The sequence below is a fragment of the Pseudorca crassidens genome, chromosome 1 (genome assembly GCF_039906515.1).
Source record: "Pseudorca crassidens isolate mPseCra1 chromosome 1, mPseCra1.hap1, whole genome shotgun sequence".
NCBI classification, from domain to species: Eukaryota; Metazoa; Chordata; class Mammalia; order Artiodactyla; family Delphinidae; genus Pseudorca; species Pseudorca crassidens.
Genome location: NC_090296.1, coordinates 48435730 through 48457785, shown reverse-complemented (window position 1 = coordinate 48457785; position 22056 = coordinate 48435730). Strand labels below are relative to the sequence as shown.

At 33.8% G+C, this 22056-nt stretch overlaps 1 protein-coding gene across 1 annotated transcript in view; it reads left to right on the top strand.

Annotated features, from left to right (window-relative positions):
• Window positions 1–16091, top strand: part of GPR137C (G protein-coupled receptor 137C) — a 55327-nt gene extending 39236 nt beyond the window's left edge. Inside the window, exons 4-7 of the mRNA XM_067735663.1 lie at window positions 10408–10557; window positions 11793–11918; window positions 12088–12206; window positions 13215–16091. Coding sequence (XP_067591764.1) covers window positions 10408–10557; window positions 11793–11918; window positions 12088–12206; window positions 13215–13392 — 573 coding nt within the window. The 3' untranslated portion in view covers window positions 13393–16091. The remainder of the gene's footprint in view (window positions 1–10407; window positions 10558–11792; window positions 11919–12087; window positions 12207–13214) is intronic.
• The last annotated feature ends 5965 nt before the right edge of the window (window positions 16092–22056 follow it).

Sequence of the window (22056 nt, the reverse complement as noted above, 5' to 3'; positions counted from 1 at the left end):
TTTTCCAGTTTTGATGAAAGACATAAATTTATAGTTTCATGAAGCTCAACTAAGCCCAATCAGGATAAATATATAGACAATCTTACCTAAGTTCATTGTACTCAAAGTGCTTAAAACCAAAAAGAAAAAGAAAATTTTGAGAGCAAAGAAAAATGACATATACATAAGGGAACATTGATTCAAATGATCACTCACTTCTCATCAGATATAATGGAGCCAGAAAACTTGGTAACAATGTCTTTGAAATGCTGAAAGAAAAATGCTGTCAACTCTGAAATCTACATCAAGTGAAAATATTCATAAAGAATGATGAAGAAATAAAAAACATCTTCAGGTAAAAGAAAACTAAGAGGGTTCATTATCGACAGACCTATACTACAAGAAATGCTAAGAAAATTCTCAGACTGATGGGAAATAAAATCGGCTTGGATTTTAGCTCTTCAGGAAGGAATGAAGAACACAAGAAATAATAAATATGTGGGTAAATATAATTTCTTAATTTCTTTAAAATAAATGTGACTGTGCAAAGCAAAAATTATAACATGTGAGGCTTACATATGTAGATATAATACATAATTCTCTATATAGTATATATAACAACTATAGCACTGTAGCATCAAGGACAGGGCCTATATGGTTGCAATTCTCACATTTTACATCAGTGGTATGATATTAACTATTGCTTAGACTATGAAAAGTTAAGGATATATATTATAATCCCTAGAGCAGTGATTCTCAAATTTTTTGGTCTCAAGCTCCCATTACACTCCTAAGAATTATTGAGGACCCCAAAGAGCTTTTGTTTATGTAGATTATATCTACCTATATATACATTTTAGAAAAAAAATTGAGAAATTTTAAAAATATTCATTTATTGATTTAAAATGCCAATAATAAATCCATTATATGTTAACACGAATAACATTTTATGCTAAATAATTATATTTTCCAAAACAAAAATAAATAGCGAGAAGATTGACATTGTTATACATTTTGCAAATCTCTTTAATGTCTGACATAATAGAAGACAGCTGGATTTTCATGTCTGCTTCTGCATTCAATCTGTTGTGATATGTTGTTTAGGTTGAAGTATATGAAGAAAATCCATCCTCACAAATATATGTAGTTGGAAAATGGAGGAGAATTTTAATAGCCTTTTCAGATAATTGTGGATATTCTTCTCTAATACTACACCAAAACTCTGAAGTGGAGGTTTCTTAAAGGTTAGTTGCCATGTGGAATCTAAAATGATATTAGTGAACTTTCTGTACTCTCCATTGGTCTATCTTGCACTTTGAATGAGTTTGTAACATCATGCATTGATCATTAGAAAAGAGTGGTCACAGATCTTCAAAATGTTGATACATTTCATTAGACAATAACCTAAATCACATTTGTTAATATCACCAGCAATCTCATTCGAAAAGTATTTAAGTTTTGGGAAGCTGCCAGTCTTACAGTGGATACAAACGCTTACAAGTTTTCAAAAATTCTGATTTTCACTTGAAAGTTCATATTTCATCATTGGCCATAAATACTGTCAGATGTTTTCTTTGACATGACAGGCTCATTTCATTTATTTTTCAAAAAATATATGCCCATTAACCAAGTCTGAATAACCATTGTTTGTCTGCCATAGTTGTCTGTTAAGTAGAAAATGGGATTTCATGAAAAAAGTGGTTAGTTCAGCTCACAAGTCAAGTAATCACATAAGTGCTTCTCCTCTCCTCAAGAATGCTTCAGGATGCGGCAGAATTTCTTTAAGTGTGTGTCTTATTTCATCACACAGAATATTAAATAGACACGTACTCTAGGATCAATATTTAATAAATATTTTCACTGCTTCATCAATGATATTCTTTTTTTCTTTCTTTTCTTTTTTTTTTTTTTTGTCTGCATTGGGTCTTCATTGCTGCGCATGGGCTTTCTCTAGTTGCAGAGAGCAGGGGCTACTCTTTGTTGCAGTGCACAGGCTTCTCATTGCAGTGGCTTCTCTTGCTGCGGTGCACAGGATCTAGGTGCGCAGGCTTCAGTGGTTGCAGCACTCGGGCTCAGTAGTTGTGGCTCACGGGCTCTAGGGTGAGCGGGCTTCAGTAGTTGTGGCTCACAGGCCTAGTTGTTCCACAGCATGTGGGATCTTCCTGGAACAGGGATCAAACCCATGTCCCCTGCATTGGCAGGTGGATTCTTAACCACTGTACCACCAGGGAAGTCCCTTCATCAAGGAGATTCTTAAGTGAAGCTTTCTTTTTTAACTGGGAGTGCATAGTAGTGAAGAATACAATACAGTTTGGTGACACTGCATTGATTTGTGCTAAGACCGAAAGTTTTACCCACCATTGCTTTTGTACCATTAGTGAGATTATCAGTACAATTGGCCCAGGATAAACAATCAGAAGAATTTTCAACACTTTGAATATTTCAGTACTACTTGTGTTTCTTCTCAGGCATTGACATAAAAGAATGCCCTCTTGGATGATTAGTTGCTACTGAATGAATATAAACAAAATGCTGAATGAATTTTGAATATAAAAAAATTATGAATATAATTGATGAATATAAACAAAATTAGTCCTTCTATATCAGATTAATATATTTGTAAGGCAAAAATACAAGTCTATTGACGACATTAAATCACTATGTTTTCAGCTAAATCTTTGAATCAGTGAATTTCTATCTTGGAAAATGACAGTGCCATAATTTCTTTTATGGACTTTTCATCCAGCAGGCATTCAGCAATATTAACTGTACAAGGCTTTACTAGTCTCTCAGCTACTATGAGTGCTTCGCCAGCCAATGCAATATAGTAATTTAGCCTGTAAAATGCCTGAGTGGCTTTTTAATTTCTAGTTTGGAAAGTAATAAAAACAATTTGTGGTGTTTAAAGTGCTCACCACACCTGCATTTAAAATTTCAATTCCTTGTGCTTGAAACTCTGAATGATTGGTCTCAAAATGATGCTGCAGCTTAACTTGGACATAATGTTCTGTCACAGCAGACACAATAAGGTAAATTATTAACGTTTATAAAACCTATTGAAAGTTAGTTTTCATTGCACTTCATTTGATAAAACAAAACAAGAAATCAGTTTCACCCAATTACTTTGATGTAGATTTCTTTCTTCATTGAACCAGAGAATTCTAACACTTTCATCTTTCTCAGCATCTTAGAGGTAAACAAAGAAGCTGTATGTAGAGAAAAATATTTTTTATTGTGACAAAATATACGTAACATAAAGTTTACCATTCTAACCAGTTTTAAATGTACAGTTCAGTGGCATTAAGTACATTCACACTGTTGTGCAACCATCACCACTATCCATCTCCAGAACATCTTCATCCCATACTGAAACTTTGTACGAATGAAACAGTAAGTCCCCAATCCTCAGCCAATAATCCATTCTTAAATATGAAAAAAATTTTCATCTTAGAGTAAAATTATTAATTTCTAAAATAGTTTAATATTAAATTAAAATTTTTTTAAGTGTTTGAAAAAAATTCTTAAATATTATAAAACAAATCTGTAAATTGTACGTATTCTTGTTGTGCTGCCATGTAGATACAAGGAAAATTTTAGGATTTCCAAATAACTACTTGTTTGGTAATAATGAGGTTTTATCAGATATAGCAGGTATAACCAAAGAAAACTAACAAGAACCCAGTAAAGGTACAGAGAACAAGCTGAGTTAATCTCTGAAAATGCATATATTTATACCCTAATTCTATTATATCAGGAACCTAGAAAACACAAGAACACACATGTACACAGAGTGTTGAAACCATCATATATCATAGAGCCACTGGGAAACTCTGCTGTATATACAAAAGAGAATGAGAATATAATAGGCAAATAACATCTTATTACTCTTTTTTTTAATCATTTTGATTTTGATCTTTAAGGTCCCTGGACCACACTTTAAGAACTGTTGGCCTAGAACAACCACTTAAGGCAAAAAGCAAAACAAAACAAAACAAAGAAATAGAAAAGTATAGTTAAAAGTTCAATGGATAAATTAAAATGGAGTTCTAAAAAATATTCAGTTAACCCACAAGAATGCAGAAAATGATGGATAGAGGAACAACAAATAAACAATGTCAACAACAAAGCACAAGAAGGACAAACAGAAAGCAAATAGTAAAATGTAAGACCTAAATCTAAACATATCACTAATTATATTAAATGTTAATGGAGTAAACACTCCTGTTAAAATGTAGAGACTGTCAAAATGAATTTCTAAAAAAACAAGGCCCATCTATACTCTGGCTTCCGGAATGCACTTTAAATAAATATAAAGACAGATAATAAGTTAAAAATAATTAGATGGAAACTAATATACTATTCATTCAGTAAGTATTAGAAGGCACTTTAATATCAGATAAAAGAGACTTCAAAACAAAGGGTATTACCAGATATAAAAAGGTAAGCAAAGGATATTACCAAATATAAAGAGGTACATTTCATCAGAAAGACATAAAAATCATAAATGTGTACATGAAGCCAAATTGTAGGAATAAAGAGGGGAAAAAAGACTTACCAAATAGTAAGAAAAAAAGGGGGAAAAATCTCTACAATCATAGATGGAGATTTTAATGCCCCATACTCAGAAGTTGATAAAAGAAAAAATCAGTAGACATAGAAAATCTGAACAACACTATCAACACCTCTGAGCTAACTGACTCCCAATAACTGGAGAATATACATTCCTTTCAGTTGATCATGGAAGTGGTCATCAAAATAAACCATACAGTGGACCATAAGACAGGTATCAATCAAAGAATGAAAAGGACTGGAATCAAAGAATGTAGTCTGGCCACAATGCAATTAAGTATCAATAACAACATGATATCTTCTTAAAAATCCAAATATTTAGAAATTATGCAACATAATTACAAATAACCCATGGGAAAAAGAAGAAATCACAAGGGAAATTAGAAAATATTTCAAACTGAAGAATAGTGAAAAACAATATACCAATATTTGTGGGATGCAGCTAAAATAATGCTTGAAGAGAAAAATACAGCTTTAAATGCTATATTAGAAAAGGAGAAAGATATAAAATCAGTGACCTAAGGTTTCACCTTAGAAAAAGCTGGGGGAAACTATGAAAAAGTTTTTTGTTTTTTGTTTTTAAGTAAGCCCAAAGTAAGTAGAAGAACTGAAATAATAAAGGTAAAAATAGAGATCAGTGAAACAGAAAATAAACTATAGAGAAATTAAAGCCAAAAGTTAATTCTTCTAATAGGTCAACAAATTTGATGTACCAAAAAAGGCAGAGTGAAAATACAAATTGCCAATACCATGAATAAAAGAGGGACAATCACAATAGATCTTATAGACATTAAAAGAAAAATGAGGGAATATTATGAGCAAATCCTTGTGGATAAATTTGACAACTTAGATGAAATGGACAAATTAAAAAAAATACAACATAACAAAATTAATTAAAGATAAAATACCAAATATAAATAGCCCCATATTTATTAAAGAAATTGAATTTGTTATCAGAAATTTCTCCCAAAACTCCAAACCTAGATGGTTTCACTGGTTAATTTTATCAAATATTTAAAGAAGAAATAGCACCAATAGTAAACAAACTCTTTTGAAAATAGAGGAGAAAGGAACACTTCCTAACATGTTTTATGAGAACAGCATTACTCTGATACCAAAACTTAACAAAGACATTATTAAACAAATAAAAATTAGGGGCTTCTCTGGTGGCGCAGTGGTTGGGAGTCCGCCTGCCGATGCAGGGACACAGGTTCGTGCCCCGGTCAGAGAAGATCCCACATGCCGCGGAGCAGCTGGGCCCGTGAGCCATGGCCACTGAGCCTGCGCGTCCGGAGACTCTGCTCGGCAGTGGGAGAGGCCACAGCAGTGAGAGGCCTGCGTACCGCAAAAAAAAAAAAAAATTAAAAATAGATAAATAAATAAAAATTATACACTAGTACCTCTTATACTTAGAGATACAGAATCTAAGCAACATATAAAAAGGATAATACATCATGACTAAAAAGAGTTTATCCCAGGAATGCAACATTGGTTTAACATTTGAAAATCAGTCACTGTAATTCACTACATTGAGAGAACAAAGGAGAAAAACCAAATAATCATTTGAATAGATGTAGAAAAAACATTTGACAGAATTCAACACCGTGAATTTTAAATTCATGATTTAAAATAACATGATTAAAAATTTAATAACATGAATAAAATTCATGATTTAAAAATAACAACAATGAAATGTTCAGCCAATAGGGAATAGAAGGAATGTTCCTCAATCTGATAAAGGAGGTCTGTAAAAAACCTGCAATCAGTGTCATACTTAACGTATTGAATGTTCTGCCCCTAAGGTTGGGAACAAAGCAAGGATGCCCACTCTCACCATTTCTATTCAATATTCTAATAAAACAAAAACAAAAAGGTATGAAATTGGAAATTAAGAAGTAAAACTGTCTCTAATTGCAGATAACATGATTGTTTATGTAAAGCATCCTAAGGAATCTACTAAACAGCTACTAGCAAATTCTCAGAAAATTACATTGTATTTTCATATATACCAGGAGCAATCAGTTAGAAAATGAAATTCAAAAAGCAATTCTATAACATTAATAGCATAAAAAAACAAAATACTTAGGAATAAATTTTGCAAAAAACAAGCAATACCTCTATACTAAAAACTATAAAATAATACTGAGAGAAATTAAAAAGACATAAATCAATGAAGACCATTGTTCATGGATTGGAAGATGCAGTATTTTTAAGATAGCAATTCTCCCCAAAATGATCTATAGATTCAATGCAATCCCAATCATAATACTACCTTGAGGTTTTAAAAAATAGAAATTGACAAGTTTATTCTAAAATTTATATGGAAATAAAAAGGACCCAAAATACTTAAAAAGTAGCACTTTCCAATAGAACTTTCTGCGATGATGAAAATATTCTATATCTGCACTATTCAGTATGTGACTACTGAGCACTCGAAAGAGGGCTAGTCCGAAAGAAACCGATCTTTTAATTTAATTTAGTTTAAATGTAAATATGTAAGTACTCACATGTGGCTAATGGCTATTATATTGAACAGTGCAGAAGGTAACTCTGAAAAAGAAGAGGACTTAGACTACATGACTTTGAAACTTAGTATAAAGCTACAGTAATTAAGACAGTGTGTTACTGGCATAAAACAGATCAATGAAACAGAATAGAGAGCCTGGAAACAATCCACACTTATATAGTCTTTGATTTTTGACAAAGAAGCTAAAGCAATTCAAAGGGAAAGGAAGTCTTTTTAGCTAGTAGTGCTGGAAGAACTGGTTATCCACATGAAATAAAATGAAACTTTAGTTCCATCTCATATTATACACACACACACAAATTCAAAATGGATCGCAAACTTAAATATAACTGAAAAAATTCTAAAGCTTTTAAAACCAAACACAGGAGACTCTCTTTACAATTTGGGTATAGGCAAAGGTCTCTTAGGCAGGTCATTGAAAGTAATCACAAGAGAATAAATTCATAAACTAGACTTAATTAAAATTTAAAATTTCCCATCAAAAGACAAGACTAAGAAAATGCAAAGGCAAGCCACAGACTTCAAGAAAATATTTGCAATACATACATCTGATAAGGAACTCATTTCCAGCATACATAGAGACCACCTACAACTCAATAATTTTCAAAAAGACAACCCAATTTAAAAATGGTCAAAGATATGAACAGACTTTTCACAAAGAAGATATACAAATGGCCAATAAGCACAATATAATTAGTCACCGGGGGAAATGCAAATTAAAACCAAAATATCCACCAGCATGGCTAAAATGAAAAAGATTGACAACCCCAAATGTTGTCTAGGAATTGGAACAACTGGAACTCCCATACTCTGTTGGAAGTACATCCATTTTGGAAAAAGATCTGGCAGTTTCTTATACAGCTGAACTTATACCTACCGTATCACCCAGCAATTCCACTGTTAGATATTTACCTAAAAGAAGTGAAAGCAGCGTATGTCCAGAAAAAGATTTGAATAAGAACGTTCAGAAACAGTCCATCAACAGAAAAAATGGATAAACAAATTCTCACGTAAACAAACTCATGTAATTATACAGTGGAATTAGTGTGGCTAACTGTCCTGGTTTGCCTGGAACTGAGAAGTTTTGGGGGACGTGGGACTTTCAGTCTAAAACTAGGAAACTTTTTTTTTAATAGGAAACTTATGAGCAAACCAGGAATTGGTCACCCTAATAGTCCACCTCAGCAATACAAACACCTAACTACTGGTACATCCAACAACATGGATGAATCTCAAAACATTATGCTAAGTGAATGATACCTACACAAGGAGTTCATATCCTATGATTCCATTTATGTGAAGTTCTAGAGTAGGCAGAACTAAGTTGTGGTAAAAGACAAAAGCAGGAGAGTATTTGCGCTGGGGAGTTGGCTGATGGGGAAGGGATGTGAGGGAATGTTCGGGAGTGATGGTAATGTTCTCTATTTGTATACACATTTGTCAAAACTCAATGAATGGTAAGTTGAGGTTTCTGCATATCTGCATCTAAAAATACCTGCAAACAAATACTGAACTCTAGTCAATGATATGCATGCTGGAGTGAGGTCTAACTCTTCTTTACTTGTCAAGTGTGGAATTTCTAAAAATGTCGTATGTAGATGTCAGAGGTGGAGGAAGGGAGAATCATTCCTTGAGGATTGCTCCTGAGTGGAATTGTTTGTCATGACTTTTCAGTTTAGGAAGATTTTCTTTAACTTTTCGAGAGCACTTTCCAGGTGGCTGAATCCTTATCTTTTGTTTTATAATCCTGTATTTTGTGAGAAGGATCTTATTTTGTTTTCTAAATCGGTGGGCTTCTTTCTCTATGTGTGTAATTTGACTGCAATTTTATTAATTGCTTTGATATTATTCTTTGCTCTTTTCTCATACTTTTGTAGTTTTTATAGTATTTACAAGTATAAGCAGAGTATCTCCATATTATAATATGTATTTTTAGCAGTCACTTTATATCTCAAAGCAGTGACTGTAAATTTACTTATCGTTATATTAAAGGACAGTAACGCTTACAGCATTCTAACTTTTCTTGCTACCTAACTTTTCTTTAATAATATAGTACTTTTAAAATGGAAACTGGATTGCTTTTAGATCAGCTTTTTATTAACAACATTTTTGGGGGGATTCACAAAAATAAAAATGTACATTGTAGAAAATTTTAGCCTTGATTAAAAAATTTAATCTTGCTAGAATTTTATTTATTTTCACACATCCTTTTTGCTATGGTAGTAGGTCAGCTCAGAGAAGGTACTCTTTTGCTATTTCAACATCTTTCAAGATATATTTCATCTTTTAGTTTGCTTTCTTCTCATATACCTCTAAAATGTGTTGTTCTTGTAAGGAAATCAGCTATAATAATGGTTCTCAATCCTACCAAACCCAGTGACCCCTTCTAATAACATTTTAATAACCTATGTCTATCTGAAATTAATAGATTGTTTAACATAACTACACACACAACTTCAAATGTTCAGTGCAATTGCCCTAACTGTAATATAAAGAGGAAATAAAAGGAAAGTAATTAATAAATATTTCAGTATGTAAATTTGGGGTGATGTAGTAGTCAGATGCTTGTATCTATACATAGAAATTGTGACTGAGACAGCTATAAATGCACACTGTTACAGGTGTGTTGCTTTGGTGCTTTACATACCACAAGCAGTATTGTTGTCAGTTTCATGCCTTTCTGAAATAGTTGACCATTCTTGATAAAGTTCTGAACAAAAAACGAAGGACAAATTTCCCTCAATTTACAGTATTTGGGGAAATGGTGAAAGGCTTAGTAATAAAATATTTTGGATTTGAAAGTGCATTTGGGTGCCTGCATCATTTTGTCATCAACATAACAGCATCAACAGAGGAATAACATCAACTAACAGAATCTAATAGAACAAAGCAAATAGCACAGGAGTTGTATTTCTATTTTAATTTTTCATCTTACTGGAAATTAAGTGTGTCAAATGGACTAATGCTTTTATTTCCCATTCTTTTCTCATTATGACAAAACTACCTCTCTGATTAACATCAATTAAAGCTCAGATCTTTTGCCAAGTTGTTTATTCCTATACTACTTAAGGTAACCTTGGCAGAAAAAAATTTTCCTCCAGCTGCCACTGGGCAAGTTGGCAAAGAACTTATTTGTATTAACAGGGTAGTTTAAACACAAGTGGTTCTAAAAATAGGAATTGTAAAGTAAGATAATCAAGAGTTTATTTCAACTGGTGCTCACTCAGTGTTTTCTAGGAGTGCATTGCAAGAGGTGACTATATTGTATATGGATGAATGGCCTGTCATGACAAATGTACGGGGTTTAATGATGATGAATTTTTTTCTTTTAGGGTATGTCTCTGTGCCAGACTGTTGTCGTAGGCTCTGTAGTCATTCTTCTCTACTCTTCAAGAGCATGTTATAATTTGGTGGTGATCACCATATCTCAGGATACATTAGAAAGTCCATTTAATTATGGCTGGGATAATCTTTCAGATAAGGTAAGTACCTAGCATGTATTGCCAATCTAAGTGTATGATAATGAAGTTAGCCTGACTAGGAGAACGTTTTAAGTGTTTGACTTACAAACACTTTTATGGAATCTCTAGCTACTATCAGTAATCATACTTAAAAGTTCTATGTTTAAAAATCCTCATTTATATGTGACACTTGAAATCATTCTTCAGAGAGAACTTCTCTCAAAGTAGTATTTTCTTTTCTTTTTGTTAATAATACTAACAGTGCCTTAAATCTATTGGTCATAAACCTATTTTACTAGTTTTTAAAGGATAGTATTTAAATATCTCTAGATAAATTGGTTACCTGTCATTAACTAATGAATATGGTTATATATTTAATTTGTTAGGATGAAATTAATTCTCTCTTACCCAAAAGCTACATATAACCTAAATATTTGGTTCAGTTTTAGATGTATGACTTATGAAAATCTGGCATTATCAGTCTTGATAATGGGAGAGCATTCGTAGTTCCTTGGATGTCCAGGTGTTTTCTGTAGTGATTCCTGGTGTCCTAGCTATGCATATTTGACTTCCCAGCATTCTCCATCCTTTACCTAGAAGTACATTTTGACATGGGTACATGTCATATCTTTATTTATATTAATTTAACTTTGTACTGAATTTAAGGCATTGTGGGATACTATTTTATCTGAATTTCAGTTACCTTTCTAAGAAGGAATTTTCACGTGTGGTTCCATGTAGCAGATTCCCTTCACTCCTTTTCCCATTTCTCTCTTCCCACATCTATTAGAATAGAAACAAATCCAACATGGAGTTTAAGCCCAAAAGCATGTTTTTAAGTAGCAACAGAGCTGAGCGACTTGCATGTTACATTTCTCTACAGGTATAACTCAGGGTAAGTGTAACTATTTTGCCTTTGGAGCAGCTGGAACCAGTAGTCTCTTTTATAATTCTCCTTAGACTATGGGGCCTAAACTGTCTACCCCATTACCCATGGATTTAAAATATTTTCATAAATTGATGTATTGAAAAAGTTAGTACCTCTTTATTCTACTTAATAGCAAAGCATTTTTATGACCTTTAAAGGGTAAATATCACTACATGAGAAACCATAAAATATAGAAAATTAATTTAGAGTTTTATGTGCTTGTAAGTTGATGTTTTAACTTACCCTACCTGAAGCAAGTTGATTGTGGAGGGTGATTTCTTACACATAAAACAGATTTTAAAATTGCTCTGCCATATTCTATTTACAGGCTCATGTAAAAGACATAAGTGGAGAAGAGTATATAGTATTTGGAATGGTCCTCTTTCTGTGGGAACATGTGCCAGCATGGTCGGTGGTACTGTTTTTCCGAGCACAGAGATTAAACCAGAACTTGGTATGATGTCATAATATTACCTAATGTTTGTTCTCCTTATTTTAAAAAATAATGGAACATTTATATTGATTTTCTATTTTTGGCAAAGACTAAAAAGCATTATAGATCCAGGCCTCCTTTCCTAGTTGAAAAGTAAATCTTCTTATGCTATCTAATACTTTGTTCACAGGCACCTGCTGGCATGATAAATAGTCACAGTTACAGTTCCAGAGCATACTTCTTTGACAATCCAAGACGATATGATAGTGATGATGACTTGCCAAGACTGGGAAGTTCAAGAGAAGGAAGGTAGATGTACTGAATTAGTACTGACATAGATTCAAGAGAACAAATCTAAGCTTTAACCCAAATATGAAAAGGGTGATTTGCTGATATATGTCAATAAATAAGATCATTTAACACTGGAGCTTAGAACAGTAGATGTTAAACCCATGATGGGACCTGTACTATAAAGAATTATCATCTGATTCTAAGCCCATATATTACCTTTATTTGAGAAATGCCTTTGGGGGTAAAATGGTACCATTTCATTGCAGGATTCCTTGTTAGTTCAGAGCTGATGGGGGTTGGTGAGCAGGGAAGAAATACTATTATAGTGATTTTATATGTTTCCATATCTAGTCTGCTGTTCAAAATCCACAGAGAAACCCTAGATAAACTTGCAAAGCTTAGTGCCATAGAAAATCTTCACGTGCCCTACTTGTTCCAAAATCTTTGCAAGCCCATACCATTAGCTATGTGGCAGTGCAAAGAGAAAGCCTTAATGCACACCTTAATGCTTTGAGTTTGATGTAGCATTTTCTATAATCCTTACTTCCTCTGGAGAAGTTACTTAACCTCAGTTTTTTTAGTCTGTTTTCATCTGTTAGATAGGGATTATAATAGAACCTATCTGATAGGATGGTTGTAAAGATTAAATGAGTGTGTGTGTGTGTGTGTAAACATACTGTACATATGTATGTATATTCACATATATATATACACACACAAACATGTCTTAGAATAGAACCTACTACATAATAAGCACTATATTGTTATTATTATTATCTGATAATCAAGTTCTACTAGTTTTGAGTGGTATTAATTCATTATTTTCTAATATGTGATATAGAATCAAGGATATTAGATAAAAGTCATTGAATTTTGTAGAGTACCATTATGTTATTTAGCAAAGAACATATTTCAATATATTCGATACTAACTGTATTATAAAATTCATTGAAAACTAAAAATGCCAACATGACTTATTACATCCTGATCACAGTCCTTTGGCTTTTTTGCCCTTTTTTGTTGCAGTTTATCAAATTCACAAGGTTTGGGCTGGTATGGCACCATGACTGGGTGTGGCAGCAACAGTTACACAGTCTCTCCCCACCTGAATGGACCTATGACAGATACTGCTCCTTTGCTCTTTACTTGTAGTAATTTAGATATGAACAATCACCATAGCTTATATGTAACACCACAAAACTGATGGCATTACCAAGTCGTGATTCTTCAATCGTTTTCCATGAATGTGTATATCCTGTGTGTTTAAATTACATCTACATAAACATTCCATTATCTGTTGCAACCGAAAACCAAGCTTCGAAATGTGGCCGTGTCCAGTGGGGGACACGGCTGTTACTTTTGACCTCGTCCTGGTAAAGTGAAGTGCAGTGGAAAGTTTGGAGCAGGAGAAAAGAGGGATTAGATCTTAAGGCACTTGATGGCCTCCAAGCATCCTGACTTTGGAACGTCAAATGCATAGTTGCATATTTGCACTTTTATCTTTGTCCTGAAAGAGTACACTGCAGTCCCCAAAGTCATACCCAGTGTTCACATTGGGATATTATGTTGTACACCGAATTAGGAGGCAATTTCCCTACAAAAATCAAAGCCTGTATATTCAGCAGTGTACTCCATGTGGAATTCTTACCCAATAAAGTTTATAGTGTGAACAGTGCACAGAATGAAGGCATACAAATGTACCATTCTTTTAAAAGATCTACCAAAAAGTATGTAATCACTGAAGATAGTTCTTTTAAGCATGATTGTACAGTACCAACTGAAATTATTCAAATAATCATTTTAAACAAATGACAGTAGTAATCCTTTACAGTGAGGACCAGCAGTGTTCTTTGGAAAGCCACAGTCATTTCTTCAAGAGGAAAGTATACCAGTCAAAATTATGTGGCTACTTTGAGTAGATTTGGTCAAGTGATTATTTTGTATGATTAAGATATATGTAGTAGTTTAAGCATGATTCTTCAAGAAAGCAATAGTAATTTTTGCATAGGGAGATTTCGGTAGAAACTTCTTGGGACTAAACAAGTTTACAGATGCATTTAAGAACTATTCATAAAATGTATAATTCTGAGTTAAAACATGAACACATTTTCAAAGGCATTCAATTTAGCTGAAACAAAATATAGGTAATCTTACTTATTCCTACTGAATCAGGATTATCCTCAGGTAAATTAAATCATGATACGTTATTGCAGTGAACTCAAGTGCAATACTTTGTAAGACATGTAATTCCTCCTTTAGTTTTCACATTTTTATATCTTGTATATGGGAAAGGCCAAATTAAATTTAATTCAAATTAATTCCAGCAGTAGACTAAATGAACAACTTATGTAAATGTACTAACTAGGTAAGTATAAAACCAGTGGTTCACAATATTGGAATACTTTTAGAATTACATTAAAACTGTCTTGGATGTCCTACCTTGGATCTAAAAAATAATACATGGTAGGCTAAGGTAATAGAGAATTTTAAAATGCACTTTCTACCAGTGTCTATATGGAAAGAAGTAGATGCTGAATACCTCAAGATGCCAAGGTAATGGGCACACTGGGAAGTTGTCACAACATGCTTAAAGATGACTAACTATATATACAATTGTTTGCTGATCTATTTCTTCAGAACTGGAACTAATACAACTATCCTTTTCTGTCTTTACTTTGATTGGAAAGTTATGTTTTATTTCTACTCTTACATAAAATACCTTTCAACTTTTTGATTAATTGATTCAGTAACTTCATAAAAGTATAACAATAAGTGAAACCCCAAGAAAAAAATGAAATTTATAATGCTTTTGATCTTTTGGAAGGCTGGTACACAGCCAAAGAAATTTCATCTTTTTATCATACAAAATGATTCTGAATTCAGTTAAAAGCATAAACTTATAAATGTTACTTTGGGTTTATTTATAATAAATTCTCTCAATGCAACCAAATTATTTAAAAATTTATAGTATAGAAGTTAACCTTGGTAGTAAAAGAACAACATAACATGCACTTACCTGAGTATATTTTGATTGCGACTTCAGTTATTGGGTTTCTTTTCAGAATGCCAACTATTTATTTTCCTAATAATGTTAGATATCTAATTATGTAGAACTATCTGAGAAGATCTGTGTTGCCTTTGTTAGTCCTCGGGGTTCAAAGTGATAAAGTAAATTTTTTCTAGTAAAGCTTCCCTAGACTTCCCTAGATAATGCTCCTATTTGACCAGATAAGCAAAGGTAACTTTTTAAAACTATTTCAGATAAAATAACTTCGTTCTTTCAGCTGCATTAGTTGATTCTTCCAAATCTGAGATTTGTAAATTTCTTACCCCTGACCAGGGTACCTGAATTCTTGCATTTGTCTCCTTATACACATCTCCCACAATATATCACCAAAGACAAAAAAGATAAACTTCTGGCCCAGTTTTTGCTTAAAAATTCCAAAGCACTAGGAGCACTTTAAGTCTGGTCTCGAAAGAAGGAGTTGTTTTAAAATCAAAGGGCTATCGATTCCCTGTTCATCCTGCACTGAAGCACATGATGACAATTTCAAACCTTCTTTTTGGTTCCTTAATTAGAACAGAGAATTTCATTGCTTAAGTGTGTAATTTTACAGTGGTTAGCAGTACTTGTTTTTATCGTTTCATTTGGGTGGTCATTAATTTTGAAATTCTTGCCACTCATTATAGATGGTAGTAGTTTTATGAAAAATGTAATTTATAGCTAAAGTGGATTTTTTATGCATAGCTGCCTTTTTTATTGTTTAATGGTGTTTCTCAGCTATATAATCAGTTTCAAACTGGTTGTAAAAGTATAGCTGTGGCCAATGAATGTATTTATTTGTTGTTTCACTAAATTGTAACAAAACACTACTGTTAAAAATAAAAGTGTTTGTGCTTTTATCTGGAGGTCTGGTTTTCTTAATCTCTCTTAACAGACTACACCGATTGAGTTTCTATCACGTAAGGATAAGAAGCCTAGTGCTACCATAGAAAAGAGAAAAATACCTGGAGTTACAAATGACCGTTTGCTTTCAGTGAGCTTATAATTACAGATCTTCCTTGGCTTATCGTAAGTGAAAATGCATCTAATACACCTGGCCTACTGGACATCACAGCTTAACCTAGGCTACCTTAAACATGCTCAGAACACTTACATTAAACTACAGTTGGGCAAAACATCTAACACAAAGCCTATTTTAAAGAGTGTTGAATATCTTGTATAATTTATTGAATATGTACTGAAAGTAAAAAAACAAAATGGTCCTATGGGTCCAGAATGGTTGTGTGTGGTGTGTTTACCCTTCTGATCACATGGCTGCCTGGGGGCTGCAGTGCTACCACTGCCCCAGGTCACCAAAGGGGATCATACTGCCTACTGCTAGCCTGGGAAAAACAAAATTCAAAAGTGGAAGTACAGTTTCTGCTGAACGTGTGTCGCTTTTGCACCATTGTAAAGTCGAAAAATCTTAAGTTGAGCTATCATTAAGTGTATAACTGTATGTACTTCACATCTAGAGGTGGTATACACTAATCAGTATTATACACGCATTTGATATGAAATGCCATAATTTAAAATACCAATACGCTATTAGATAGTACATGTTTATTCACACATTAAGCCGAGAAAAATTCTTGCATGAAATAACTTACAACACCTCTCACCTTCTCCTTAGATTCTTCTTTTTTTCACATATTTATTGTAGTATAATTGTTTCACGATGGTGTGTTAGTTTCTGCTTTATAACAAAGTGAACCAGTTATACATATACATATGTTCCCATATCTCTTCACTCTTGCGTCTCCCTCCCTCCCACCCTCCCTATCCCACCCCTCTAGGTGGTCATAAAGCACTGAGCTGATCTCCCTGTGCTATGCACCTGCTTCCCACTAGCTATCTACCTTATGTTTGGTAGTGTATATATGTCCGTGCCACTCTCTCGCTTTGTCACAGCTTACCCTTCCCACTTCCTGTGTCTTCAAGTCCATTCTCTATGTCTGTGTCTTTATTCCAGTCCTGCCTCTAGGTTTTTCATGACCAGTTTTTTTGTTTGTTTTTTTTAGATTCCATATATATGTGCTAGCATACGGTATTTGTTTTTCTCTTTCGACCTATTTCACTCTGTATCACAGACTTTAGGTCCATCCACCTCACTACAAATAACTCAATTTCGTTTCTTTTTATGGCTAATATTCCATTATATATATGTGCCACATCCTTTATCCATTCATCTGTCATTGAACACTTAGGTTGCTTCCATGTCCTGGCTATTGTAAATAGAGCTGCAATGAACATTGTGGTACCTGACTCTTTTTGAATTATGGTTTTCTCAGGGGATATGCCCAGTAGTGGGATTGCTGGGTTGTATAGTAGTTCCCTTTTTAGTTTTTTAAGGAACCTCCATACTGTTCTCCACAGTGGCTGTATCAATTTACATTCCCACCAACAGTGCAAAAGGATTCCCTTTTCTCCACACCCTCTCCAACATTTATTGTTTGTAGATTTTTTGATGATGGCCATTCTGACTGATGTGAGGTGATACCTCAGTGTAGTTTTGATTTGGATTTCTCTAATGATTAGTGATGTTGAGCATTCTTTCATGTGTTTTTTTACAATCTGTATATCTTCTTTGGAGAAATGTCTATTTAGGTCTTCTGCTCATTTTTGGATTGGGTTGTTTGTTGTTTTGATATTGAGTTGCATGAGCTGCTTGTAAATTTTGGGGGTTAATCCTTTGTCAGTTCCTTCATTTGTACATATTTTCTCCCATTATGAGGGTTGTCTTTTCGTCTTGTTTATTGTTTCCTTTGCTGTGCAAAAGGTTTTAAGTTTCATTAGGTCCCATTTGTTTATTTTTGTTTTTATTTCCATTTCTCTAGGAGGTGGGTCAAAAAGGATCTTGCTGTGATTTATGTCATAGTGTGTCCTGCCTATGTTTTCCTCTAAGAGTTTGATAGTGTCTGGCCTTACATTTAGGCCTTTAATCCATTTTGAGTTTACTTTTGTGTGTGGTGTTAGGGAGTGTTCTAATTTCATTCTTTTACATGTAGCTGTCCAGTTTTTCCACCACCACTTATTGAAGAGGCTGTCTTTTCTCCATTGTATATTCTTGCCTCCTTTATCAAAGATAAGGTGATCATATGTGCATGGGTTTATCTCTGGGCTTTCTATCCTGTTCCGTTGATCTATCTTTCTGTTTTTGTTCCAGTACTATACTGTCTTGATTACTGTAGCTTTGTAGTATAGTCTGAAGTCAGGGAGCCTGATTACTCCAGCTCTGTTTTTCTTTCTCAAGATTGCTTTGGCTATTCGGGGTCTTTTCTGTTTCCATACAAATTGTGAAATTTTTTGTTCTAGTTCTGTGAAAAATGCCAGTGGTAGTTTGATAGGGATTGCATTGAATCTGTAGATTGCTTTGGGTAGTAGAGTCATTTTCACAATATCTTCCAATCCAAGAACATGGTATATCTCTCCACCTGTTTGTATCATCTTTAACTTCTTTCACCAGTGTCTTATAGTTCTCTGCCTACAGGTCTTTTGTCTCCTTAGGTAGGTTTATTCCTAGGTATTTTATTCTTTTTGTTGCAATGGTAAATGGGAGTGTTTCCTTAATTTCTCTTTCAGATTTTTCATCATTAGTGTATAGGAATGCAAGAGATTTCTGTGCATTAATTTTGTATCCTGCTACTTTACCAATTCGTTGATTAGCTCTAGTAGTTTTCTGGTAGCATCTTTAGGATTCTCTATGTACAGTATCGTGTCATCTGCAAACAATGACAGCTTTACTTCTTCTTTTCCGATTTGGATTCCTTTTATTTCCTTTTCTTCTCTGATTGCTGTGTCTAAAACTTCCAAAACAATGTTGAATAATAGTGGTAAGAGTGGACAGCCTTGTCTTGTTCCTGATCTTACTGTAAATGGTTTCAGTTTTTCACCCTTGAGAAAGATGTTGGCTGTGGGTTTTTCATACATATGGCCTTTATTATGTTGAGGTAAGTTCCCTCTATGCCTACTTTCTGGAGGGTTTTTATCATAAATGGGTGTTGAATTTTGTCAAAAGCTTTTTCTGCATCTATTGAGATGATCATATGGTTTTTATTCTTCAATTTATTAATATGGTTTATCACATTGATTGATTTGCGTATATTGAAGAATCCTTGCATTCCTGGATAATCCCCACTTGATCATGGTGTATGACCCTTTTAATGTGCTGTTGGATTCTGTTTGCTAGTACTTTGTTGAGGATTTTTGCGTCTATGTTCATCAGTAATATTGGCCTGTAGTTTTCATTTGAGGACATCTTTGTCTGGTTTTGGTATCAGGGTGATGGTGGCCTTGTAGAATGAGTTTGGGAGTGTTCCTCCCTCTGCTATATTTTGAAAGAGTTTGAGAAGAATAGGTGTTAGCTCTTCTCTAAATGTTTGATAGAATTCGCCTGTGAAGCCATCTGGTCCTGGGCTTTGTTTGTTGGAAGATTTTTAATCACAGTTTCAATTTCAGTGCTTGTGATTGGTCTGTTTATATTTACTGTTCCTTCCTGGTTCAGTCTCAGAAGGTTGTGTTTTTCTAAGAATTTGTCCATTTCTTCCAGGTTTCCATTTTATTGGCATATAGTTGCTTGTAGTAATCTCTCATGATCCTTTGTATTTCTGCAGTGTCAGTTATTACTTCTCCTTTTTCATTTCTAATTCTATTGATTTGAGTCTTCTCCCTTTTTTTCTTCATGAGTCTGGCTAATGGTTTATCAATTTTGTTTAGCTTCTCAAAGAACCAGCTTTTAGTTTTATTGATTTTTGCCATTGTTTCCTTCATTTCTTTTTCATTTATTTCTGATCTGATCTTTATGATTTCTTTCCTTCTGTTAACTTTGTGGGTTTTTTGTTCTTCTTTCTCTAATTGCTTTAGGTGTAAGTTTAAGTTGTTTATTTGAGATGTTTCTTGTTTCTTGAGGTAGGATTATATTGCTATAAGCTTCCCTCTTAGAACTGCTTTTGCTGTATCCCATAGGTCGTCGTGTTTTCATTGTCATTTGTTTCTAGGTATTTTTTGATTTCCTCTTTGATTTCTTCAGTGATCTCTTGGTTATTTAGTAGTGTATTGTTCAGCCTCCATGTGTTTGTATTTTTTACAGATTTTTTCCTGTAATTGATATCTAGTCTCATAGCATTTTGGTCGGAAAAGAATACTTGATATGATTTCAATTTTCTTAAATTTACCAAGGCTTGATTTGTGACCCAAGGTATGATCTATCCTGGAGAATGTTCCATGAGCACTTGAGAAGAAAGTGTATTCTGTTGTTTTGGGGTGGAAGGTCCTATAAATATCAATTAAGTCCATCTTGTTTAATGTATCATTTAAAGCTTGTGTTTCCTTATTTATTTTCATTTTGGATGATCTGTCCATGGGTGAAAGTGGGCTGTTAAAGTCCCCTACTATGATTGTGTTAATGTCGCTTTTCCCTTTTATGGCTGTTAGCATTTGCCTTATGTATTGAGGTGCTCCTGTATTGGGTGAATAAATATTTACAATTGTTATATCTTCTTCTTGAATTGATCCCTTGATCATTATGTAGTGCCCTTCTTTGTTTCTTCTAATAATCTTTATTTTAAAGTCTATTTTGTCTTATATGAGAATTGCTACTCCTGCTTTCTTTTGATTTCCATTTGCATGGAATATCTTTTTCCATCCCTTCACTTTCAGTCTGTATGTGTCCCTAGGTCTGAAGTGGGTCTCTTGTAAAGCATATATACGGGACTTGTTTTTGTATCCATTCAGCCAGTGTATGTCTTTTGGTTGGAGCATTTAATCCATTTACACTTAAGGTAATTATCGATATGTATGTTCCTATTACCATTTTCTTAATTGTTTTGGGTTTGTTATTGTAGGTCTTTACCTTCTCTTGTGTTTCCTGCCTAGAGAAGTTCCTTTAGCATTTGTTGTAAAGCTGGTTTGGTGGTGCTGAATTCTCTTAGCTTTTGCTCATCTGTAAAGGTTTTAATTTCTCCATCAAATCTGAATGAGATCCTTGCTGGGTAGAGTAATCGTGGTTGTAGGTTTTTCCCTTTCATCACTTTAAATATGTCCTGCCACTCCGTTCTGGCTTGCAGAGTTTCTGCTGAAAGATCAGCTGTTAACCTTATGGGGATTCCCTTGTATGTTATTTGTTGTTTTTTCCCTTGCCGCTTTTAGTGTTTTTTCTTTTTGTTTAATTTTTGATAGTTTGATTAATATGTGTCTTGGCATGTTTCTCCTTGGATTTATCCTGTATGGGGCTCTCTATGCTTCCTGGAGTTGATTGACTATTTCCTTTTTCCATATTAGGGAAGTTTTCAACTACAATCTCTTCAGTATTTTCTCAGTCCCTTTTTTTTCTTCCTCTTCTGGGACCCCTATAATTCGAATGTTGGTGTGTTTAATGTTGTCCCAGAGGTCTCTATGACTGTCCTCAGTTCTTTTCACTCTTTTTTCTTTATTCTGTGCCGCAGTAGTTATTCCCACTATTTTATCTTCCAGGTCACTTATCCGTTCTTCTGCCTCATTTATTCTGCTGTTGATCCCTTCTAGAGAATTTTTAATTTCATTTTTGTGTTGTTCATCACTGTTTGTTTGCTCTTTAGTTCTTCTAGGTCCTTGTTAAACGTTTCTTGTATTTTGTCGATTCTATTTCCAACATTTTGGATCATCTTTACTATCATTGCTCTGAATTCTTTTTCAGGTAGACTGCCTATTTCCTTTTCATTTGTTTGGTCTGGAGGGCTTTTACCTTGCTCCTTCATCTGCTGTGTGTTTCTTTGTCTTCTCATTTTGCTTAACGTACTGTATTTGGGGTCTCTTTTTCACAGGCTACAGGTTCGTAGTTGCTGTTGT